General features: G+C 43.1%; 1 protein-coding gene across 1 annotated transcript in view; it reads right to left on the bottom strand.

Moving 5' to 3' along the window:
* Nucleotides 1-20,343, bottom strand: part of MYH13 (myosin heavy chain 13) — a 48,262-nt gene extending 27,919 nt beyond the window's left edge. Inside the window, exons 1-16 of the mRNA XM_058559446.1 lie at nucleotides 20,140-20,343; nucleotides 18,250-18,393; nucleotides 18,008-18,164; nucleotides 16,500-16,527; nucleotides 16,300-16,411; nucleotides 15,185-15,277; nucleotides 13,327-13,390; nucleotides 13,137-13,235; nucleotides 12,921-13,024; nucleotides 10,412-10,550; nucleotides 7,607-7,725; nucleotides 6,736-6,885; nucleotides 6,447-6,617; nucleotides 5,335-5,644; nucleotides 3,126-3,199; nucleotides 2,942-3,029 (exon numbers count right to left, since the gene is read on the bottom strand). Coding sequence (XP_058415429.1) covers nucleotides 2,942-3,029; nucleotides 3,126-3,199; nucleotides 5,335-5,644; nucleotides 6,447-6,617; nucleotides 6,736-6,885; nucleotides 7,607-7,725; nucleotides 10,412-10,550; nucleotides 12,921-13,024; nucleotides 13,137-13,235; nucleotides 13,327-13,390; nucleotides 15,185-15,277; nucleotides 16,300-16,411; nucleotides 16,500-16,527; nucleotides 18,008-18,164; nucleotides 18,250-18,393; nucleotides 20,140-20,343 — 2,056 coding nt within the window. The remainder of the gene's footprint in view (nucleotides 1-2,941; nucleotides 3,030-3,125; nucleotides 3,200-5,334; nucleotides 5,645-6,446; nucleotides 6,618-6,735; nucleotides 6,886-7,606; nucleotides 7,726-10,411; nucleotides 10,551-12,920; nucleotides 13,025-13,136; nucleotides 13,236-13,326; nucleotides 13,391-15,184; nucleotides 15,278-16,299; nucleotides 16,412-16,499; nucleotides 16,528-18,007; nucleotides 18,165-18,249; nucleotides 18,394-20,139) is intronic.
* Between the last annotated feature and the right edge of the window lie 5,886 nt (nucleotides 20,344-26,229).

Genomic DNA, 26,229 nt, shown 5'->3' with positions numbered 1-26,229 from the left:
TACAATGTGCAAAACTTTTAAAAATTTCCCTGAGCCTCACCTTCTCATGCTACAGTCACTGAAGGGCTTTTCTCTTTATTCTTTCTCTCAGCTGTTGCTTCTGTCCCGCTGCTTTCTCTGGCCATCTCAGCCTTCATGGGCAGTTGTATTAATCATGTTTTCTGTTTTTTATGATGCTTTGACATCTTGAGGCCTTGCTGACCCAGGAGAGACTGTCCTTCCCAGAGCTAGCCAATTCCTAGAGGTAGCAAACTGCTCCCTTGCAAGCATGCCTTTCATATGCAGACCACCCGACCCAAAGCCCATGTCCCCCAGCCACTACCTGAATCAGGCTCTCACACTCAACGCTCTCTTGATATACGCTGCCCTGATCACCCCAGGGCCAGGTACCAGACAACTAGGGCCAGGCCCTACACCCTGGAGCCTGCTGAAATTATTCACACTAGTCAATCCTAAACCTGCTCACCTGCCTCGCCCATTCCTTCCACAGAATCCATGGTGAAGGCCCTTCCCACGCTTTCCCCTTGCTCTCCCTGCCTCTTGACCAACCCTGGGGCTTCCTCGTGTGGCCCTGCATGTGTGGCATGCCCCCTCCTCTTGGGCACTGTGAGGAACTATCTTTTCAATGGCAGTTGTCTCCTGATCTGTGGCCTCACCATGCCTGAATAATAATAAAACCTACAGTTGATAACAGCAGCGAGTCAACCATTGGGCAGCCAACAGCACACATTCAGCAGGACCCACGCTTGCACAGAGGAGAGTGAGAGGGATGGAGCCTGACGCCTGTTCCAGGGGGCTCCTGCTCCAGCTGGCAGGAAGAGAACCCGTGCAGTGAAGCCCTGGAGGACAGCAGGGGAACAGCTACAACGCACAAATGTGCCTGTGGGTGGGGAAAGGGGCTTGCGATTTGATCCAGGACCATGATTCCAGCCCAGCTCTGGGTGCCCTGGGGAGGCACGGAAGTCTCCATCGTCTCAATTCCTGTTCTAGAAAATGAAGAGGTCACTCCAGGTGCTTTCTAAGGTGTGGCCCAGGGTCGTGTATCAGCATGTTAGTCTGTTCCCAGAAATGAGACGGAAAACAGAGGGGTGCCAGAGCAAAGGAAAAGCCAAATGGGGAAGAGAGGACAGAGATCTCACCAAAATCTATCATCCAAGGGAAAAAGTAATCCAGTGGATTACCAAAAGCCCTGGAACCCCTAGAGGCACAGTTTGAACCCACAGAGGTTCAATCCATCCTCCTGTCACCTGATACCTGCAGACATGTGCTTCATAGAAGAATCATGCCACACACATGTTTGATTTGTGCAAATACGGGCCCAACAATAACAACAATGGAAATCAATTTTCTTTATGACAAAACACCTACATACATGCCACTGATTTTGTTTGATGCTTAACCAAAGAAACAGCTCTGTTCCAACGCTGGAGGAGAAACTGACTGTGCCAGGAGCACTGGGAGGGGTGCAGCCTGCCACAGACAAGGCGCGCCAAATCAGTGCGGCTGGTTTTGCCTTTAACTCAGACTTCAAAACCTAACTTCCCCGGAAGAGGAATTCACTAAATATAGCAGACGGGTTGTTTGGGAAATTAAAGTTTCTGGTTTTCAGTAATAATAATAATAGTAATTCCCACAATATTATTATTATTATTCTCATTATTATTATACGTAATATTATTCTCATAATTATTGTTCTAAGAATAACAATAATAATTATTATTCTAATTGACAGCCAACATTTACTGAGTGTTCACAATGTGCTCAGCCCTATTTTAAATGGTTGACATGTCCTGGCTCATTTAATCCTCACAACAACCCTCTAAGGTGGGTTCGATGAGTTAATATTTACAAAGTGAGTAAACACTTTATAAGCTCTCATTAAACAAACAAATGAATGAATGAATGGATAACTAACTAACCGAGTGAATGAATGAATAAAATGCTCATTTTAATTCTTGTTTTATGGAGCAGAAAGCTAAAGTATTGGTGTGGGGTCCCACAGGCAGTAATAGGTGGACCTGGGTTTTTCCTCTATCATCTGATTCCTCTGTTCACCTGTGACACTGCAGAGGTGGGACTTTACTCACAGGCCGGGGTCCACGTCTGGGACGGAACAGCTCGGTTGTGGGTGGGCCACCTCGTGGCCACAGTTCCGGGTGACAGTTTGTTTCTCTTTGTAACAATGACCCTGAAACACAGCTACACGCTAAGAATATTTGTGAATCAGGACTGGGTGATGGTTAAAGAGCTAGGCTACTGCAGAGTGTTCCATATCTATATATGTGTTCTCTGAGTCTCAGTTTTCTCATCTGTAAAGTGGAGCTATTATACTTATCTCACAAAAACAATTGTAAGCAGTAGAGATCATATAATAAAGTGACTGACATACAGTATAGGCTCAGAAAACAGTTGCTATTGATGCTGTTTTAATTATGGAATATCTAAGATGATTATCTGCCAGATGTAGTGGTTCTCCACTTTGGAGGAAGGGAGCCACAGAGCCCTTTAAGAAGCTGATGAAAGTGATGGATCCAATGTACCTCTATACGTACATACAATATTTTGGATAAGATTTCATAGTAGGGGTGCCAAATAAAATACAAGATACCCAGTTGAATTCAAATTTTAGATAATCAGTGAATAATTTTTAGTATATCTCAAATATTGCATAAGTCATACTTATATTAAGAAATTTTTCACTGTTTATCTGAAATTCGAATTTAACGGGGCATCTGGTATTTTTATTTGCTAAATCTGGCATCCCTATTTCATAGACTACTTTTTGATAAGACTATATATATATAACCTATCCATAGAGTCACTATATATAGTGATAAAGACTGTAACCCTTTCCTCAGGGAAACGTGTGTGTGTGTGTGCACACACACACAGAATTTTGCACACATTTCAGGGAGCGCTGTTTTGACAGATTCTTACTCACCAGGAGTCTTGGTCTCGTTGGGAATCAGACATCGTACAAAGTGAGGGTGAGTGCTCCTTAAATTGGTCATCAATTTGTTTAAATTTTCCTGGGACACAAACCAGGACAAAGCACATTTACTTGAGCAAGTGCCAGCTCCCCAGGCAGAAAAACCACCGAACGTGGAAGCTGCTGGAACACCAACCCTGAACACAGCCGACACGGTCTGGAAGGAGGATCCCTTCTTCTTCCCGCCCTTCTTGCTTCCCCCAGAGTCACCTGGAGACAGACAGACAGAGGGTGTGTCAGCTGCAGCCCCAGGACAGGGGTTTTCTAAACCACTCCTTCCCAGCCCTGAAACCAGAGTTTCGGTTTTCTTTTGACGTCACAGAGCGGAGGGTTACCTGTTTGTTTTTAGCCTGCCTCCAAACTACTCAGATTTGGGGACGCTCATCTTTGTCACTGAGGGAATAGGTGAGGTGGGATGTGGGTGGCATTTAACCGGGAGGGTAACTTAGACTCTCAGCATCAAAGTGCAATCTTTTCCTTCAGAAATCAGACACGGCAGACAACTGAGTAGTTGGCAAGATTGACACATCCCCCTTGACGACTGTAGTTTCTTTCACGAGTTTACCTCTTATTCTTCAGTCCCTGCTTATCTCTTAACGAGGAAGCAACTGGAAGTAATACAACCGAAGTTTCTCAAGAATGTTCTACAAGTCGATTTTTTTTTCTTGTCTAAAAGAAACAACCCAATTTACCAGTTTAAGTTGCAATCAGTGATATTGCGTCTACTTTTTCTGAATGTCTCAGTTTCAGATTTAGCCTCTGATAGGTAATCAAGATTCAGTCTTTAGGGACATGTCACGTCTCATGCCCCCACACTCCTCTCACTCCATTCTCCTTGTCCCCAGGGTCTAGCGTGAACGTGTGTTTGGGTAAGGGGAAGGGAGGCAAGAAAGCCACTTCCCCAGATCCTTATATTTATTTACTGCCTTATATTTAGGGTCTTGTTGTCATCGCTAAGTGAGGTTATGCAATACAGTTACAGAGTACCCTGATTAGATTCAAAGATGATGTTCGTCATTCAAGTTTAAATTTGTGCCTGTTTTTAATATTCCATACTGCCCAAAGTACACCAGACATTAGTTTTTAAAAATGATCTAATTATAGAATGAATGATTATATTGCATATATCTTCTAATTAAAAACACTAATTTGTTAAATTTATGCTTTAAGATAGTCCATAATTTTTAAACCGTATTTGGCAATTGTTTTAAATGTGTATATATATATATATATATATATGAATAATCTTAACAAGTGATACTGGCTTGTGCAGCCATTTTGGGAAACAATCTGGAAGTTCCTCAAAAAGTTAAACACAGAGTTACCATATGACTCAGCAATTCCACTCCTAGGTATAAACTCAAGAGAACTGACAACACATGTCCACATAGAAACTTTTTTTTTTGTGAGGAAGATTAGCCCTGAGCTAACATCCGTTGCCAATCCTCCTCTTTTTGCTGAGGAAGATTGGCCCTGGGCTAACATCCATGCCCATCCTCCTCCACTTTATATGGGACACCGCCACAGCATGGCTTGACAAGCCGTGTGTTGGTGTGCGCCCGGGATCCGAACCTGCGAACCCCGGGCTGCCGAACTGGAGCACGCGCACTTAACCGCTTGCGTCACCGGGCTGGCCCCCACATAGAAACTTGTATACACAAATGTTCACAGCAGCATTCTTCACAATAGCCAAAAAGTTGAGGCAACTCAAGTGTCCATCAACTGATGAGTGGATAGACAAAATGTGTAATAGCCATACAACGGAATATTACTCATCTATAAAAAGAAGTGAAGTACTGATCAATGCTATAACACAGAACAACCTTGAAATCATTAGGCTAAGTGAAAGAAGCCAGACACAAAAGGTCATGTATTATATGATTCCATTTACATGAAATGTCCAGAGTAGACAAGTTCATAGAGACAGAAAGTAGATTAGTAGTTGCCAGGGGCTAGGGAGGAAGGGACTGAGAAATGACTGTTAATGGGTTATGAGGTGATGAAATTTTCTCAAATTAGGTAATGGTGGTAGTTGCACAACCCTGTAAATATACCAAAAATCACTTAAGTTTTTTGTGTGCATTTTACTTATATGAATTATACTGCAATAAAAAAACCATCAAAGAATGTGGTATTGGCTGTTGTGTCCACTGAGAGGCCCTGTTTACTTCCACAGAACTCAATCTCTTAAGGAGGAGGAAGAATAGGAGAAAGGAAAATGGAGATCAGAGACAGACAGATACATTAAGCTCAGCCTGAAGCTCATTTTCCACTATTGGTTCTTCAGGAGCAGCTTTGGATTATGAGTAATCACACAGAGCTTTTCAAGGGGAAAAAACATTCACCTGCTTCTGCACCAGCATAGTTGGAAAAAAGGAAGGACAGCAGCTTCAGCGAAGACTTCTGGTACAGCCCGACCACGGTCTCATTCAGGGGGTCCTTGTTCTTGTCAAGCCAGCCAGCAATGTTGTAGTCTACGGTGCCGGCGTAGTGCACCAGCGCAAAGTGGGCCTCAGCCTTGCCTTTGGTGGGTTTTGGCTTCTGGAAATTGCTGGACTTGCCCAGGTGCTGGTCATACAGCTTGTTCTTGAAGGAGGTGTCTGTGGCCTTGGGGAACATGCACTCCTCTTCCAGGATGGAGAAGATGCCCATAGGCTGGAAGGAGGATAACAGACTACGCCTCAGCATTTAATGTTACATCCCAGTGACTCCATTGTCTGCAGGTGCCAAAGACAACTTCTTTAGTGCAGTTGTTCTGTTACTAGGAGCACTGGCATGTGAGCACTCTGAGAGGAAGGCCGTTGGTCTGCTGGGTGCGATCACAGAACCGTGTTAGACATATAGTATGTACTTAATATTTGCTGAACAGAAGAACGTGGAATGAAATTCTGTGCATATACATGTAGCTCACTTTTAGCAATGGGTTTACAGAAACATGTAAAGTTACACACATAGCCATAAAGTAATATGAGTAATACTTTAAACAATAATATCCGGATTTCTCAGTAGCCATCTTAAGAAGATATACTCATTCCAACAGGACTGGTACTCAAACGTTATGGGAATTCCTTTTTTAAAAGTTAATGTCATCTGCTGTTTTCATAGTGATGTTCCTCTAAGAACCCCACTGCTCCATGATCCCTCCTCCTCAGATCTTTGGACATGTCAGATAGGTATGAAATGCCACAGTCCCCACTGGGCTCCAATTCACGTTCTTGGGGATAACTGAGCCCTTGGATCTTAACTACCCAAGCACCTCTTTAGGTGTCTGAATGGATTCTGGGTGCTTTCCAAACACTTACCCTTTCTGCACAAGGGGATTCAGCTAGCTGAAGGCTCACAGCCTGGGGGAGTGGAATTAGGGGCACCGTCTGTTATCAGGGAAGAGTTAGAGGAAAGAGGTGATTGTCCCAACCACGGAGGAGCTGTCCCAGGGCAGCAGCATTTATTTTTCTACCTTCTCGATGAGCTTGATGCAGGCAGCCAGGTCCATCCCGAAGTCGATGAAGGTCCACTCGATGCCTTCCTTCTTGTACTCCTCCTGCTCCAGCACGAACATGTGGTGGTTGAAAAACTGTTGCAGTTTCTCGTTGGTGAAGTTGATGCACAGCTGCTCCAGGCTGTTGAACTGGGTGTTTCAAATACCAAAGAGTTTGAGTGAGTTTGGAAAATCCAGTGGGGATTCAACAAAGCAGACACAAACTGGAAGGGCTGTTTTAGGCCAGTCATTTACCCAAACAACTCACATCAAAGATCTCAAAGCCAGCGAGGTCCAAGACCCCGATGAAGTACTGCCTGGGCTGCTTGGTGTCCAGCTGCTGGTTGATGCGGGCGACCATCCACAGGAACATCTTTTTGTAGACAGCTTTGGCCAGAGCACCCACAGAGTTGGTCACCTTGAAGAAAGATCACTCACTCAACCCTCAAATTAGTGTTTTTATGGTTGTATAAAGTTGAAACACATGAAGTTGACACCTTGAAGGTCAAAAGTAGTTGGAGAGTGGCAATTCATATAGTTCAACCTAATATTAAATATTTTTTGAGGCGTTTGCCCAGCTCATGATGTTCCGCTTTTTCTGTGAATTATCCCATTTACCAAGATAGTTTTCTAACATCCATGGTTATAACACATGACTCTAGCCCCTGGCCATACTTCATTGAACCAGAGGTGGGCATTTGATCCAAGTTGGATTAAACAGTGTGTCTCTCCTGAGAATTTGGAATTGGGATCAAAAGACACTGGTCTCAGTTTCAGGGTGAGGCTGGAACCATGGATATGAACACTCCTTGGGAGGTATGGGGTGGTCACAGCTGGAGAGGTGGTGAAAGCTTATTTGCCTGACGAGGACACAACAGAGAAGGAGAGAGATGACAGCCCATGGAGCCCCAGAGAAGGAGGTGGAGAGAGGCTGCCTGGCTCCAGAGGGTTCATGGCGCCCAATGGGCATTCCTTAATTCGAATACCTTGAGTTACCCTTAAGGCATAAGAATGAAGTCCCCCTTAATCCTGAAGCCCCTTTCATATGTATTTCTGATATTTGCAACCAAAAGGATTTTAAGATGATGGTTAAAATAGCAAAATGCGTGAGTCAACTGGATTCAGAGCTTCTCCATTACCTGCTGGACATTTTGCCCTTTAGTGACGTATTCATTCCCAACCTTCACCCTCGGACAGCACAGGCCTTTCAGCATTTCTGCGGAATTCAGACCCATCAGGTATCCAGCTTTGTCAGCCACTGAAGGAAGAGGAGAAATGGTGTCACACAAAAACAGCAGCCGCAAAGTGTCTAATCAGGCCCTGGGTCCTCCCAGAAATGTTTTCTATCATCCTCTTTGATGTTTTTACGTTTTCCACGTGCACCAGGCCTGGGCTTGTCCAATGAAGCTTCAATCCCATGGTCCAGGGTCCCAAGTTTTCAAGAACTTTCAATTTGCCTTTTAAATGCAATGTTCAAGTGTAGGTTGATCTTGACCTACTAGTATTTAAATTTCATTAAAAAAAGATATAGTTACATAGTAATATTGGAGTCTGATAATACAACAAAATGGTGTACAAGGAAAGGAGGTACCATCTGGACAATTAACAATATATGTTAAGCATCTTCCTAATTTATGCAAGATGAGAAAGAAGTACAAAACCTTGACCCAGCCTTCAAGTGTTTGGAGATGATCAAAAGTGGTTGAATGTTGGCAATTTCATATAGTCCATTGGGAGTTCAGTTGACTTTGGGATGGACTTGGCTCCCTGCATTGCGCTCACTGAGAAAGTAGAGAAATGCTGCTCCCCAGAGACACCTCCTCCTTGGTTGGGACCAGCAGCTTACTGCTGGTTGGGGAGACAAGTTAACAAAAATCCAGGGCAGTATATGTTAAGTACTTAATAAGAGGCCAAATGTGTGCTTTACTCTTTGCTCAAACTATCCCCTCTTCCTGCTTTGTCCATTTGGATGGATGGTTATTCTTCTAGTCACTTAAACTTGAAAGCTTGGATGATTACATCCTTCCTTCTCACCCCTGACATGCCTGTGTTCAGACAGGCACCAAATCCTGCTCATTTCACCTACAAAATAGCTGGCATCTCCAATGTTTTTAAGAGTTGTGGAATAAGATAGTGGCAGAAAGCCTGGGCTCTAGAGTCAGACTTCCTGGGTTCAGATTTTGGTTTTGCTTCTTTATGCCTCGGTTTTGTGAGTTGTAAGCTGGGGGATGGTGACAGTACCCCATTGACCGGGTTGTTGTGAAGTGGGCCTGGTGCATAGGGAACACTCAGAAAATGTTTGGTACCATCACCAGAGGAGCTCAGGCCCTGATCACGGCCCCCCACTTTCCCCTTTTTCAGGCTCTCTCTGCTCCTAAACACTGAAGACATAGCTGTCAGGAAGAGGTCCTGGGACCCTGCCATGATACATATCAATATGGTCTGCCCTTGCTGAGGAGCCTGATACATTTTTTCCCCAAGGCTCCGCACTCTTGGTGAGTCTGACTGCTCACAGAGTAATTCCAGGCTGTCACACATACTGCCCCTGCTACTTGGAGCGTCCATGGCTTCCAGTGCCTACTACACACATTCTAAACCATTTATCCTAGCACTCAAGGCCTTCTCAAACTGATGCCAAAATAATCACTTTTTAATTCTCATCTCTTACAAATCCACTACATGTATCCTCTTCTGTAGTCAAAGTGGACCACTCTCTGCTCCTGAGTCCCCATCACATTCCTTCCTCTGCCCACTTGCTCATGATGTTCCTTCTGCCTAGACTGCTCTCTCTCTCACAACTTTTAGAATCCTACCCATCCTTCAAAGTCCATGTCAGTCACTCCCTCCCACCAGGAAGCCTTCCCTGATTACCCCAATCAGAAGTGCTTGCTGCATTGAACACTGAGTTTCTCTCCTGTTTCTTAGCATGCACCACTGTGATAGGCAGGATTTCAAGATTTGTGCCCCCTGGTGTACACTCCCTGTATAATCCCCTCCACTTGCCTGTGGGTGGAATCTGTGAATGTGATGGGATAGTACCCCTGTGATGAGGTTACTAATCAGTTCATTTTGAGTTAATGAAAAGATTATCCTGGACAAACCTAACCTAACCAGGTAAGCCTTTATGGGCAGTGATAAAGTCATATATATTTTCCTGGTCTTTAATTCAAGGCTACTATTCCCTTCTGTCATCTGGGGTTCAAGACATGCTGCTTCACACAGTGTGGGGATATTACAAAAGGTAGAATTATTAGGGACAAACCAGCCTTTTACTCACAGAGCTTGTAAGATGTAGTGCAAGAGATATGAGGCCCGATGAGCAGGGCATATGGTGGGTGGGCCCTGCAGCTGTTAGCTCCTCCCACTGCCCTCTGTTCTATTTCCAGGCATCTTAGGGATGAGGCAGAAGAGGAGGGTGAGACCATCCAGGTCAGAATCATGGGGAAGAACATATGTACACCAGTCCTTGGTTCACGGTCAAGTTCTACAGATGTCGGAGTGGAAGAGAAAGCGATGGGAGGAAGAAACCTAGCTGCCACCTTATAAAAGGCCTTGTCGTAGGCTGGGGTATTAGAACAACATTCTGGGTATTGATAATGATATGCACAGAGAGAAAGTGAAGTTCACTTAACCATATCCTTTCATGGATATCCACCTTAAAATAACAGGGAAACTGTGATGGTGAGAGGTAGCAGAGTGGATAGTGGTTATTCATTTATGAGAATGATACTTTTTGTATTTAAGGATTTGGCACTATAGGATTCCTTGACCAAGTGAATGGACTTCCTCATCCCATGTACAATGAGCTTGAGACGTCTCGAATTCGGTTTGTACAATATTTGAAGAGCAGCTCTTGAGATGAACACAAAGTTTCTCTCATATAGCAGAGTCCACTTGTGAACAGAGGCAGAGTCAGACCCAGTCCCCTTCCCAGACGTGGTTACCTTCTGTGCCGTCTGGCTCCGCCTGCTCCTCTCGCTGCTTCTGCTTGAACTTCATGTTCCCATAATGCATCACGGCCCCCGTGAGCTTGTAGATCCCAACTTTCTCCTCTGAGCTGAAGCCCAGGATGTCAATGGCATTCTGGGAATTAAAAAAGGAGAGCCATCACAGTAGGACTCAGGGATCCAAATGGAGGTTTTTCCTGGCAAAAACTTCACCTTTTTGTATAGCATGTGAGACAGCACTTGCCCAAATAAGTGGACGACAGGTGGGGTATGGTAAGTTAGGGGTTAAAAACCATTTCTTTAACATGTTTGTGTGGGTTGGTGGAGATTATGGGAAGAAAATGTGAATAATCTGCTTTCTCTCATCCAATAAGAACTGATTACAATCCTTTCCCACTGTACACAGATTTGGGGGCTGTTTTCTAGATGATACTATTGGGAACCATTGTGTGATACTGGGAGAAGGAAGTCTCATGGATAGTATCCAAGAAATTGTGTCCAACAGCTTGAGGGTTTCACGTGGTAATCCAGGAATTCCAGTATTGTTCAGAATTGAGACAATATGGCATCATAGAATATTAGAACTGGAAGGGAAGATTATCAAAGGAAATGCCATCATTTTTCAAATGAGAAAGGGGCAAATGTTTGCAGAGTCTCTCTATGTGCTAGGCACAGGGTTAGGCACCATCCATATGTTATCTCATTAAGTGCCCATGAAAACCCTATAGGTGTACCGATTTTTCCAAATTTACAGGTGAAGAACTGAGATTCTAAGAGGGTAAGTCACCTGCCCCAAGTCATGCAGGCAGGATGTGATAAAACTGGGACCAGAGCGTCGCTGGGTCAATTCAAACCCTACAGCAGGTGCTGGTTTGGTTTTATAACCACTTGGCCCATCTTCCACCACAAAGGTTTCAACTAGAAAATCCTCTGGGATATACATATTGATTGTGTAGCAGGGTTTTCAGCCTGAGCCTAAACAATGTCCATGGGTGGGGTTAAAACATGTCTGGACACATCTGGTGAGCTGGTGAGACAGACCCAGTAGGTCAGGATCAGCATGGTATTGAAGTGAGGCATTCTTGGGGTGGCGCCCCCTTTTGGGGGAGGAAGAGTCCATGCTAGGAGCTGACCAAGGGCAGGAGAGATACTGAGGCCTTGATGGCCCCCCTTGAATCCATATCCCACCCTGGCAGTTGCAGATCTATGTCCTAAGAAAGGGTCACTGTAGGTTAAAAGGGAAAGAACTTGCGCTAAAAGCTGAGAGGAACCAGGTGAAAGCAGTACTGCCTGGGGAGCTTCCTGGAGAGTGCAGTCCCTTGGAGAAGGAAGCAATCCCCCTCTACTCAGCCCTAAACCGTCTCCCAGAAGCCCCATGAGAGGGAGGAGCAAGAGCGGCTCCTGGCAGCAGGGGATCTACGCTGAGGACCTGAGGCACCCTTGGCGACTTTTAGAATTACGCAGGAGGGCCTTTCTTGGGGGCTGGAGGCCTCGCATGGGTCATTAACCTGCCCTTTCTGTACTCATCAGTTAGTAAAGGCTGGGGAAACCTGCTTAAAAATACGTAACAGCTAGACTTAAGTTAACCAAAGTTTATTTGATCGCGAAAACTTTCTACTTGCCTTAAAACAATTAGTGTCACCTAGAAATGTCACACAATGAAGGCCAAGAAGCTGGGCACTGGGCAACGTCCCTAGGACAAGACAAGACCCCTTTCCACAAGCTCTTGCAACTTTTTTGAGGGCGGAGCTTAATTGGGGGTGAGCTTAAGGGGTGGAGATTAATGGCTGAGAGATGGTATATTTTAGTTAAAAATGCAAATTCTGGGGTTGGGCAGACCTGGGTTCAAACACTCTCTCTCGTTTACAAATTCCGTATCTTCAAGCAAATTATGTACTTTTTCTAAGACTCAGCATCTACCTTTGTGAAAGGGGGCAATAGTGGAACCTATCCCAAAGGGCTTTTTGAGGCTTAAATGAGAAAATGCAGGTACAGCCATTTATCTCATTCCTAACATATGTAAGTTCTCAACTCCCCAAAGCTAAAGGCCAGAGGCCTGACAGGCATGCTGAGGAGGTGGGTGTATAAGGTGAGCCTGAGGTGGTAGGCAGCAGGAGGAAAGGAGCAGCTGTACAGAGTGGGGTGGCTTTTTTTTACTGCTTTATACTTTTCTGTATTTTCTAGATTTTTTTAAAGAAACGTGTAGATGGTTTTGTAACCCGAAAACTTCCAACAAAACCTTATACATGCAAAAATTTATTCTAATTAAAATGCTCAAGAATAAAACTGAAGGCCTGCCTTGGAGAACTTTCTGCTTTCCCCTTTTGGAGTCTTGTGAAGTGGAGCTGAGCGGAGAGGGGAGTAATCTGCACTAATTCTCTGAGATGTTGGGTCTAATCGCTTAGCATCTCTGCATCCCAGGTTTCTCATTAGACCACTAAGGTGCCTCTCAGTTCATAAACTCAATAATTCCATGCTTAAATACGTGAATAAATAAAATGCTTACATCAGTCGCCAACAGTTCTTCACTGTCATCAATGCTGGCCACGGTGACCTCTCCGTGGCTCACGAAAGGGAAGTGGAAGGGATTAGATGAGATCAGAAGCAGGTCTGTGAGACACGAAGATCCCTTGAGCATCTCATGCACAACTTACTCTGGGGTTTTTTTCCAATGTGACTGATTTAAAGATGAGAAGATGAGGACACTATCCTAAGAACTTACCAATTAGTTCTGGCTTCTTGTTTGACATGATTTGGTAAAAAATATGATAACTTCTCTCACTGGATAGCTGAAATGTCACTCTGGATTTTTCTAAGAGATCTAAAGTAACAAAAAATCATGTGATATCAGGCTCCTGAGAGATGCCTCTGTGTCCAAATACCAAGGTACCAAACAGAGTGTTTGGACTCACAGGTTTCAATGTCCGCCGATGCCAGCTTTCCCGTGCCTCCAAAATGAATCCGAATGAACTTCCCCTGTCCAATGGCACGTTGACAAACACCACAGTTATTGTATTTATATGGTGCTGTGGCTGGCCTCTGTTAGGTGCTACCACGGGTGGGTGGGAAGTGTAGGGTCACAGGGGAGGTGATACAGCTCCTTTCTACAGCTCAGGGGATGCCCACCTCTCTGCTTGGGACCACCCCATGCCAGACTGTCTTCTTGGTTTTTATCTTGCTTGTACCTGGATTCTCAAAATCTTCATGACACCTTTGAATTGATAACCTGGTTGGATCATCTGTCTGTCTTCTTTTTTGTCTCTGAGTGTTACTTCTGAGATTTCTTGCCTCAGTTTCCTTTACTGCTTACTACAAGCAAACCTAGGTCTCAGGCTCCCAAAGACCCACTGAGTGTTAGATTCCTCCTGTTTTTGGGGGAGTGAGAGGTGAAATTTTATATATGTTTATGTGCGTGTATGTGTGTGTGTGTGTGTGAGTGTGCACTCCCTTCTTATAGTATCTGTTTAATTGGTCTCTACTATACTGTGAGCATGTTTAAGGGCAAAAAAATGTTGCTTTGCTTCTTCACCCACAGAGTCTGGATTGTAGTTGGTACTCAATAGTGTTCTCAATATTTCTGAATGAAGCCTAAGAAGAGTTAGTGAAGGGTCATGGAGGTATGTGGGAATCGTAAGTGTTGGGTCTTCAGGATTTTTAGCTGCTTAATGGAAGATGATAGAAGTCACTCAGCCTGCAAATGTTTGGAGGGTGGAAGGTGGACAGAAAAACTGGAATGATTGTAACTTCTGGGTCAGGGCCAAGAAGAGAGGCCTATCAACTAAATAAATGGGAGTGAGAAGAGGAAGGCATTGTCTTCCTCTTTAAGCTGGTGCCTGGTTAGCACAGCAACTAACTTGGTCCAAGCATGTGTAACATATCTCTGCTGTGTGACTTGCACCCAGATCCTCTACAAGGAAGAGTTTAGTTGTACACCTAGGAAGACAGATGTGCAAGTGGCCAATGCACAGACGACCAAGGGAAAGAAAGAAAGGTCAAGGCTCAGAGTCACAGTCTTCGACGGATGCATTTACTTTCTCATCCATGACCATTTTGTCTTTGAGAGGTGACAATAAAATGCAAGCTTGTGATTATCCAACTACTGAGACGTGTGAAGTTCTGATGTACTTCTGCAACTACAGGAATAAATGAGGGCTTCACCTCAGGGTACTTGCTCCACTGGCCAGTGAAATTAGGTAGAGGGCTGGATGTTTGTTTATTTGCCAATGTGGAAGTAAATGCCTCTTTGGTTGAATTAATCCTGAGTGAAATGTTGGAGGACAGAACATATCCTTCAATATCTTCAATATCAACCTATTCCCAATTTTTGAGCTCTACTGCCTTCACCGGGTTTTCCCTGCTCCCAATGCCTCATAAATTGGAGGAGTTCAAATCTGCTAACTTAGTTCACACTAAGGTTTCTGTGGCTAATAAGCCAATGGATATTGTTCAATGTACTTCAGCATTTTAAAATGTTCCCACCTAGAGAGATCAATTTTAGCATTAGGAAATTGCTGTCTACTTGTGGAATCTGAATTACTATGACTTCAGAATACTCAGAGGTGATGTTCACTAGTCAGGGAAGGATAGCTAGATCCTCTCTCTGCTGGGAACAAGCCAACATGTTCCTCAAAGTGTATCAGAATACCCCAGTTGGGTAGATTGATCTGAATCGCTTGGGGGTAGAATAAGGCCAGGTATATTCTAGTTTATGTGGCATTTGGGGAAAAGATTTGGTTTTTGCGGGTGGTGGAAAATTGGACTGGGTCTTACAAATCTTGAGGAGTTGTCATTCCTCACGGTCTTGGCGTTTCCAAAGGCTTCCAGTAGGGGGTTAGCTTGGATGATCTGATCCTCCAGGGTCCCCTAATAATAAACAAGAAAGGGAAAAGAGAGGACTTTGGACTTCCGAAGTAGCCCCTTGATGACCCAAAAGTATAGGTGCTCTGGGCAGGGTCCAAGCAGAGATGTGGACCAGCCTAGCCTGGTGGCCAGTGCAGATGTGTGGAGATACCCAATCCCACCCCCACCTCCAACCCAAGGAGTCTTCAGTGTCCCGTCCTAGAGAGGGTCTTTTTAGTATAGCATCAAAGTGACTTTTGGCTGCACCAGATTCCAGGCTCCATCTTGATTTCTCAGTCTTTCTTCTCCGATAACATTTCATTATAAATCATGGATTTTTAGAATATATACCTCTGTTACTGTATGCATCACAACCCCTCTAATATAGACCTTTGGGTTCAGAAGTATAAATAGAATGTGAGCAATGAAAGCGACCCAAGAGATCATACGATAAAAATAGTGGTTCTCAAAAAAAATTTTAAGTGGCAAAAAATATTTCATGAGAATTATTGCTCAGAAGCACCTATAGAAAGCATAGTTTTCACCCTCACCCCCCATGATAGCTTATCTTTCTGGCTCCAGAGCAGTTCGGAAACTACTGTCCCGCCAGTGATTCTCAAAGCGTGATTCCTGGACCAGCAGCATGAACAGTGGGAACACGTTAGAAACGCAAATTATCAGGATTGTGAACGTGAGATAGGAATTTCAATCAGAAATTTTGGGCGTGGGGCCTAGCAATCAGTTGTTAACAAGCTCTCCTGGTGATTCTGATGTGCGCTCCAGTTTGAGAACCACTGGCCTAAACCATTCCTTCGCCAGAGGAGGATGTGCAGTTGCTCAACGTCACTCGGTGGTACTGGTGGAGCTGGTGCTAGAGCCTGAGCCCGCTAGGTGGGACCACTTCCTGCCTTGCCTCATAAGCACTCCTGGGGCAAGACCCTGTGCTGTGCATGTTCGCTGAGCACAAAGCCCCGCATACACTTGGTGCTCACGTGGATTTCAGTTATACTTATTCCAGCAAGCCTCCGGTGCAGGGAGCTGCTCACCTGCATTTTGCCTGGCTGCTGCTCCTTCTTCTTGTCTCCAGTAACTGCAATTGTTGCAAAGTACTGGATGACACGCTTGGTGTTCACAGTCTTCCCAGCCCCAGATTCTCCGCTGTCAATTTAAAAGTAAGTGAGACCAAGGAGAGTGGAAGGGACAGCCCTGGCTTCCAAGTCACCATGGTGCAAACACGGTTACTCACGTGATAAGTATGGACTGGTTGTCTCGATCTAGAAATGCAGAGGGAAGCAAAGGGAAACAAATAAACATCAAACAGGCAGAATAGAATATAAAAATTGGACAACATTAGGGGTGGTTAAAGTACATAGGTTCTAGTTCTGGCTTTGCCATTAATGAGTGGTGTGACAATTTAGGCATCTCTAATCTTCTTTGAAACAATTTGTGCCAATTTCCTAAAAGTGGGATGTGTAACATGGGCAGCATGGGATGCAAAGAGTGAATCCCCCAGTGTGAAAGCTATTCTTCTTCACAGACCTTTACCTCTTCACTAGCGCTTTCTCATCTCCCTTTTTAAGAAAGAAAGCAAGTTTCGGACTCAGAGCTTATAACGCCTAACCCCCAGTACCTCAGAATGTGACCTTATTTGGAAACAGGGTCATTGCTGATGTAATTAGTTAAGATGAAGTCGTACTTGAGAAGGTGGACCCCTCGTCCAATTTGTCTGGTGTCCTTATAAAATGGGCAATTTAGAGACAGATGCACACAGGGAGAACACCTTGTTAAGATGAAAGTAGAGATCAAGGTGATGCTTCTACAAGCCAAGGAACGCCAAAGACTGCCAGCAAACTCCTAAGAGCTAGGAAGAGGAAGGAAGGATTCCCCTGAAGTTTTCAAAAGGAACATGGTCCTGCCAACACCTTGATTTAGGACTTCTAGCCTCCAGAACTGTGAGACAATAAATTTCTGTTGTTTTAAGCCACCCAGTCTGTGGTACTTTGTTACGGCAGCTCCAGGAAACTAATACAAACAGTGATATTAATCTTCCTTTTAAAACTGATGTAATTTCAGTCAATCTAAAGAAAAATATTAAGTATGCAGAAATAACTAGGATTATGAAGGTGATACAGGGAACGACTGATGTTTGGGCCACATTGTTCTAGATGACTTTTAAGCATCGTTAGATCTCAGATGCTTGCTTCTACTTCTTGTATCTGTGCCAAGTCAAGTCAGGTGAAAGTTGAACAGACAAAAGTGATATTAGGCATGATGGTGTGACAGTATTACCACATCCCTATTTCCTGTGCCGTTCTGGCAATTTAGGGAGGAGAAATAGCAGCCTGCGTCTGGGGAAGAAGACAGCTGAAGGGACATTGCTATGTCTGTTTCTCCAACTTTGCATTCCTAACTGGCTACTAATAGAATCTCTCTTCCAAACATGCCCTTGTTGGGGAGTTCTTTGGAGGTGGGGGCAGGGCATCTCCTTATGTTCCACATTCCCCTCAAAGAAGCATGTCTTTAGTGTAGTTTCATTCATGAGCACTGGCCTATGCATCATGACTGGTAACGGAAGATACTGCACCCCTGGCTTTCCATCATAAAATCATGTGAATCTCCTAAGGTCACTTGCATCATTGCACCAGATGACCAAGCCTGTGAAGGGCTTGGATAACTAAGAACCAGTCCAGTTAAAGGGCTTGAATAATTAACTAAAAACTATTTTAAAAAATTTGAATGGAAGAAATTACTCACCAGTCAGCATGAACTGATAGGCGTTGTCAGAGATGGAGAAGATGTGGGGCGGGGCCTCCTGGCGTTTTTTGCCTCGGTAGGCAGCCACCACCTCAGGGTTGTACACCGGCAGCCACTTGTAGGGGTTGACGGTGACACAGAAGAGGCCTGAGTAGGTCTGAGAAAATCAAAATATGCAACATATGGATCTTATTTTTACTCAGAGAGATAGATGGAATAAAGAGATATTGAAGGGTGCTCACGTAGATCATCCAGGCTGCATAGCGCTCTTTGAGGTTGTACAGCACAGCAGGCTCATGCAGGTGAGTCATCATGGCCATGTCCTCGATCTTGTCAAATTTAGGAGGGTTCATGGGGAACACCTGGTCACTGTTCAGAGTGAGTGTCTGGGTGTTGAGAGAAAAAGCATGTGATGAGTGGGAGATCCAAGATCCATACCTCACTCTACTAGTACGGTGGAAGTAGTGAGATGTTGTGGTGTGATTACCCCATTACTATGGATAACTTTATGGATCATTTCCATGCCCAGAGATGATCCGTAAATAACAGTCCTTGATTAATCTAATTCTGGCTGAACTGCGCAACCAAGTCTGGTCTGATGCTCCCCAGGCAGCGCGCCATCCTGTGTGTCAGGAGCAGGTTGCAGGTGTGCAGAGCGATAGGGACCTTTAGGTCTCAGGGTGGCCAGGTGGGACTCAGGGTGGACAGGGCCAGGGCAAGTTGCCTCTGTTTACCCCATTTGTTTTAAATACTGCAATGAGACAAATGTTGGAAAGTTGGAAAGAACCACTCCAATGCAGTCTGTGCATTTCAACCTCAATACCTCTGCTCACGTGGGTTCCCTTGTCTGGAATATCTTCTTTGAAATTACATCTAGAAACCTTCAAAGCTCTTCCTAAGTGCTACCTCTTCCATGACCCATTTCCTCTCTCCCCTGTCTTTTCAAGGCTTTCATAATTCCTTGTACCTCTGCTCTGACAGTTAAAACATTTGGACTTGCAGCATGGTCCATGGCCGAACAATATTTTGAGACTATTAATTAATTTTCCCCTCTCCATTTTTTTTCCCTTCTTTCTCCCCGACTCAAGCATACAGCTGGCTCTGCACTCCATTACTCAGGAGAGGTAGAAAATAGGGCAGAAAAGAGCAAGAGCCTATAATGCTTTCTGGCTTTTGTTTTCCAAAAGTCTAAGTCCTTAGAAGAGCTTTGAGGGTTCTGCTGAAAAGATAAAAGGAAGAGGATTTGTGGTATGGACCACATCTCTTGAGGAAAGGATGATCTTCTGCCCACTGCCCTACTCTAGAGAGAGACACCCAAGGGAGCACAAGGGGAGACGGAAAAGTCTGTGTATCCTGAAGATTCAGAGACTGGACTTGTTTCTTAGCAGATCCTTTGGGGAGGCAGTGAGACCCCAGTGTGGTACTGTGTAAGGTTCAGAAAGTGTGGCACAATTCTGGGGGAGGACCCTAAGAATGACTGAAGAAAATTTATTTCCAGCTCAGTGAAAAGAAGCTGAAATCAGAAGTTAAGTTCAATAAAAATAAATAAATAAAAAAAAGATGAATCTATTTGGTATGTCCAAGTTTGTGAACTGAGATTCATACCTGCCGTGCACATCTTGATTCCTACACTATGTGGCAACTTGGGGAAAGCAAGTGCTGAGATTTGCTTATATTTGCAAGTGATGGACACTGTGACCTAGACGTGGTGAGAGTTTAGTAAATGTTGAATTGAACAGTGCACTGTAATTCTCTGCATTAAACTAGGCATTGCCTCTGGAGCTTCCTCTGTAAGTCACTCTGCAGCCTAGAGAGCTAGGTTTGGTTGGCCCACCCAGCAACAATCAACCATGTTTACCTTAAATAGTCCAACCTCCTCCACCCTCACCTTCCCCCTTTCTCCAAAGCAAACATCACAAAAACTCTCAAAGCCCAAGTCTTCTGAGGAGGAAAGAGGCAGGAGCAAACGTGTGCAATGGCAGTTTTCATCTGCTACTTCACTACAAAGTAGATAAATGTAAGTTTTGTTCTATCTTCAGATTCCTATGGACCAGCATGGAATTTCTAATATTCTACTCCAAAGGAAAATGAAGATGCCCATATTATCAAGGACATCTGAGGTCAACACTTACCCGGTCGTCGAAGGTCGTGACTGTGACTTTGTCATTTTCCCTGCTCTGGATCATACCTTTCACATACAATTCCTTATCATCCACTGCAAAGCAGGCTTTCTTAGAATCGAACGGTCGATTTTGAGCCTCGATTCTCTCCTTCTCTGGTTTCTGCAGATAGGGAGCTGCTTTTCCAAAAATGGCCATCTCTGCATCAGAGCTCATGACTGCAGGGGGCTGGGAAGACCAGGGGGACTTCTGAGTCTGAAGCTTGGGTGACTCTTGAATCTGAAGGGTCCCACTGTGTTATTTCCATTCAGAAGGGGCCAGATTCAAAAGCTCCTGGGATTAACCTAGGTCCTGAGGAATCTAGGGCCAGGTCTAGGGGCTACGAGTGGGCAAGTGGGAATGAGCTAAAGGGGATATTTTACTCTAAGACAAAAGTTTCAGGGATTGTTTTCATCTCTGAGTGTTGATTTTGGGAATATCTCTTAGTTCAGCCCCATGCATGGAAGTCTGAACCAATTAGAGGAAGCCAAGGAGAGCCCAATAGAGAGGCCTCAGGAAGTACTTCCTTAATCGCGCATCATGTTTGAGCCCCGCAATCTTAGTGTTGTCCCCAAACCTTAAGTGTATCTGAAAAGAATTATTGGAATGTTGATAATTCCTAGCAGAAATTTCAGACAGCCCAGTGAAAAGTAATGACTTGAACATAAAGATTTGCCACACTTGTTTAGCTAATTACAGGTAACAAGGTGATGGGAGGCGTTAGGGCCTAGTGCAATTGTTCCAAACTTTAACATGCACCAGAATTACCTCGAGGGCTGGTTAAAGCACAGATTGCTGGGCCCCAACCCTGGAGATTTTGATTCAGTGGGTCTGGGGTGGGGCCTGAAGATTTGCATTTCCAGCAAATTCCTAGGCAATGCTACTGCTGCTGCTGGTCCGGGGACCACATCTGACAACTGTTAGCATAGTAGCATAGAGCCTTCCTGCTGCAAGTGTGGTCCTTGAACCTGTTGCATCAGCATCACTCAGGAGTGTGTTAGAAATGCAGAATCTCAGACCCACCGTAGGGGACAGAGTCAGAATCTGCATTTTACGAGGATGTAGAGAAAAGGGAACACTTTTGCATTGTTGGTGGGAATGTAAATTGGTGCAGCCACTATGGAAAACAGTATGGAGGTGCCTCAAAAAATTAAAAATAGAACTACATATGACCCAGCAATTCTATTTCTAGGTATTTATCCAAAGAAAATGAAAACACTAACTCAAAAAGATATCTGCACCCCCATGTTCTGCAGCATTATTACAATAGCCAAGACATGGAAACGGCCTAAGTGTCCACTGATGGATAAATGGATAATGAAAAATGGACAAAGAAAATTAAAAAAATATATATATAATGGAATATTATTCAACCACAAAAAAAAAAAAGAAATCTTGCCATTTGTGACAACATGGATGGACCTTGAGGGCATTCTGCTAAGTGAAATAAGTCAGATAGAGAAAGACCAATACCATATGATCTCACTTATATGTGGACTCTTAAAAAAAAATAAGAACTCATAGATACAGAGAACAGATTGGTGGATGCTGGAGGTGGGAGGCGGGCAAAATGGGTTAAAGGGGTCAAAAGGTACAAACTTCCAGTTATAAAATAAATAAGCCCTGGGGATGTAATGTACAGCATGGTGACTATAGTTAATAATTGGATTGGATATTTGAAAGTTGCTAAGAGAGTAGATCTTAAAAGTTCTCATCACAAGAAAAAAAAATTTTGTAACAATGTGTGGTGACAGATGTTAACTAGCCTTATTGTGGTGATCATTTTGCAATACATGCAAATGAATCATTATGTTGTACACCTGAAACTAATATAATGTTATGTCAATTATACTTCAATTAAAAAAAAAGAATCATAGATAAAAAAAGAATCTGCATTTTAACAAGATCTCCAGGTGATTTCTACGCATAGTAGTGTTTAGAAGTACTGGGCCTGGTGCAGTGGTCTCCAAATTTTAGTTGTGTGTAGCAGTGTCAGGGTGTGACAAACAGTGTTTAATTAGATTAATACCTGCCTTAGACCTCACTGCCTGTTGGGGGTGTGTGTGTGTGGTGTGTGTATAAGTGTCTTTCTGCCTCTCTGCCTCTCTCTCTCTCTCTGCCTCCCCCTCCCACACACTCCCACTCATGCTTCCCGTCACTCCCTCCCCAAACCATCCCCCTTTCTGGTTGGCCCTTCTCTTTATGTATTTTCCGTGCTTAGAAGCCGGAATATCTGGCTTAAAGTACTGACACTGAACTTGGTCAAACCACTTAACTTCTCTGGGCCTCTGTCTATTCCCACTGAAAGTAAAGAAGCCAGCCTTGCTCATTTCTAAGGTCCCCGCAGGCTGTGTGGCTTTATGACTCCTTTTCCTCATCTCCCTCTGAATCTCTTTTCTCCAGACTCCTCTACTTCTTGTCCCCACATCTCTTCCCCTTTCCGCTTCTTTCTCTCCTTTTCCCCTTCCATTCGTTCTCCGGTAACTGACCGTAAAATGGAGTTAAATTACACACGGTATTCCCATCTCTCTCTTAAGATATAGCTTATATTTTTTGAATAAGGTCTTTATGCTCCCTATTAGAAGTGGGAAAGTTGAGTATTTTATAGTTTTCTCTTGGAAGTCACCCTCCTCGTGCTTCCCCTTTATGAAAGTACTCTTCGATGGTAATTGACTGAAGTTTCAATATCCCTTCTTGCGATTCTGCGGAGTTTGATTCCTACAGAAAGGGCAGCATCCGCCTGTCTCTGGGCCTTATTCAGATATGCTGTGTTTTAGTTTTACTTTGGCCAGTGCCTCTGCTGAACCATCTGTGGGCTCGTGGTTAAGTTTTCATAGTAAGAGACTGGAATTCAATAGCACCTACAAAGAGGGCTCCTGGACTGCAGCCATCAAGCCGGTTTAAATTTTCTCAATTACTGCCTGGCGGAGAAGGAAGAATTCATCCACGTTGCTTTCTCCTTCTCTGAAGGTGGACCCTAGTGTTGTGGTTTAGGTGGGTTTTCCTATAGCAGCGGTTCTCAAACTTTCTGTTCCCAGAACCCCTTCACACTCTTAAAAATGATTGAGAACTCAATTAGCTTTGGTTTATATAGGTCATAACTATTGATATTTACCGTATTAGAGATTAAAATAGAGAAAATTTAAAAATATTAATTCATTTAAAATTACTATCAAATCCATTACATGTTAACATAAGTAACATATTTTATGAAAATGACTATATTTTCTAAAACGAAAAAAATTAATGAGAAGAGTAGCATTGTTTTTCATTTTTGCTACTTTCTTTCATGTCTGCTTCTGTATTCAGTCTGTTGTTGTGTTTTTTGGGGTTAAGTAAATAGGGAAAATCTGGCCTTACATAGTTATGCAATTTGGAAAAAGAAAGAGTATTTTAACTGCTTTTTCAAATAATTGTGGATATTTTTCTTTGATATGATACCAAAACTTGACAAGTGGTAGTTTCTTATAGGCTAGTTGCAATGTGGAATCTGAAACCATATCAACAAACATTTTGTACTCTGTTACATTATAATCTGTTGATCTGACTTAAACTTCGAATAAATCTTACACCCATGTATGAACATCATGCATTGGTCATTTGGAAAATATTGGTTCACTGAGTTATAAAGGATTTCTGAAGGTTGACAAGTTTCATTATACAAAATAAAGAAATCACAAACATTAATATCAGCATGGATCTCATTAGAAAATTCTTTCAGTATTAAGAAGTTGTCAAGCTAACAGTGGCAGATACAAGTTTTCCAAAATTCTAATTTTTGCTTGAAAGCACAAATATATCATTAGTAACAAATACTATCAGTTGTTTTCCTTGAAATAATGAGCACAATGACATAATGAGCAAATGTCTGCCAAACATGCAACTCTGAATAACCATAGTTTGTCTATTAGTTGTTCTTTCAAGTAAAAATGGTGTTTCATGAATAAAGTGGCTAGTTCATCTTACAACTTATACAACTGCACGTATACTCTTCCCCGAGACAACCATCAAACTCTGGTGTGCAGTGGGGGTGATTTATGTGGACTTCCTGTTTCATCACATAGAATATTATAAAGATGTGTATATAAGAATTGAGACATAATAAAATTAATAATTTTACTGCTGTAAATTTTAAGTGATTTTTAAGTGAAGCTGGCTTCTTAAACTAAAAAAAAAATTATTTTTTCAGTGCCAGCGTGTGGCAATCAAGAATACAATGACCACTAGTACAGTTTGGTGCTGTGCCTTGATTTGTAATAAAGCACCAGAAGTTTTATCCTTCCTGCTTTTGCATCATTAGGTCAACACAGTGAAAAAGGCAAATAGCATCCAGATATATTATGGAAATTGTTTTGACCTCATGTACCTCCTGAAAAGTTCTTGGGGCTCTCCAAGGTTCCACCACCACACTTTGAGAATTGTTGCCCTATGGCATGAAGGAATCTTGTGAGGTTAAAGGTTTATGACTTTGTATTACTTAGCTTGACTTAGTGTTAAACAGGATACCCAAAGTGCTGGAAGATAATCCACATTAAAATCATCTGCAACAGAATCGCTGTGGTTGGGACTGGGGAATTTGCATTTTTCCCAAGGGCTTCAAACAGTGACATTTGGGAACCACTGGTTTAAAGTGTTATCTTGCTTTTCTAAAGCCACTCTTCCTAAAACAATGGCATGGTCCCATTGGTCATCCACAAAATGATTTTAGGCAAATATTTCTTAATTTTAGTAATTATAGGCTTATTTTAAAGTCTATTACCTTATTTTATCAAACTCTAAGATGCCATCAATTGTAAAATAAACTATTTTGTGTTCCACAGATTAATTAAAAAATACAGCTAATTATGATACTCCTTCCATTCACTATAAGATGCATCCCAAGTTCAGAGATAATGTTTTGTGAAAAATGTGAAGAAAATTAGAATTGATAAAATAGGGTAATATGTGCTTCCCATTTAGAGATTGTGTGATATCTGTTTATACTAGAGATATAATGTGGTGTTTCTCAAACTTTGGTGTGCATATGAATCTAACTGGGAGTCTTGTTGAAATGCACATTCTGATTCAGCAGGTCTGGAGTGGAGTTTGAGATTTTGAATATCTAACAAATATCTCAGCTAATGCTGATGTAGATGGTCCACACTTTCATAGCAAGCATATAGGGTAAGTTTAAAAAACAAATCTAAGAAAAAAAAGGAATTAATGTAAATAAAAATATTAAGTGAATTAATAGTATTAGTGATAAATGGATATTGCAAAATTTGTGATGGTGGTGTGAGAATAAAGCCTGAAGTTGAGGAGAGACTACACTAGCTCATGATCAAGCTATATTTTTAGGCTTCTTAGAAAAACAAGACTTTCCATCTGGGATTCAAGTCACCACCAGTTTTGAGGTGGAGATTTTTCTCCTTTCACCCACTACTCTCACCGTGACTCAGAACCCAGTGTCTCCTAATGTTACTACCTAGATGGTGCATGAGTTGTATCAGCAATATTCTTGCAAAGGTGATGTCCGGCCTACTTGAAATTGTTCAGGGACAACTCTTTTCCATTTTGGGCAGGTTTCACAGGCCAAAGATTCTTCTTGCTTTAATACTAAAATCTGGCTTTCTATAACTTCAGGTCGATCGATCTTCATTCTCGCTCTTGGTACAACAGAGAGAGTTCAAACCTTCTTCCCACAAGACACCTCTTCACCCATTTGATGGCTGCTGTGTGTTTTCCTTAGCTTTATCTTCTCTGTGCTAAATAGCCCCAGCTCCTTGTAGTCTGCTTCTTCCATGATGTGCTTTTGAATCTCCTTTACGTCATGGTGAACCTACTCTTGTTAATCTCTTCAAGTGTGATATCCAAACCACATGTTGTCCTCCATCAGCATGTGCCCTCACCTCTCTTGACCTAGGTGTAATGCCTGAGGTGGTGACTGCCTTTTGGCAGCTTCATCACACTGCTGACTCACCACTCACTGTCAAGCAAAGCCCCTCAATCCTCTGCGTGCATGCGGTTGCTAAGTCAAATCTTCTCCCCATATTTATGCACCTGTGTTCTGGGACCCAAGGCTGA

Source organism: Diceros bicornis, chromosome 18, assembly GCF_020826845.1.
Source record: "Diceros bicornis minor isolate mBicDic1 chromosome 18, mDicBic1.mat.cur, whole genome shotgun sequence".
Taxonomy (NCBI): Eukaryota; Metazoa; Chordata; class Mammalia; order Perissodactyla; family Rhinocerotidae; genus Diceros; species Diceros bicornis.
This window is presented reverse-complemented; position numbering and strand designations above follow the sequence as displayed.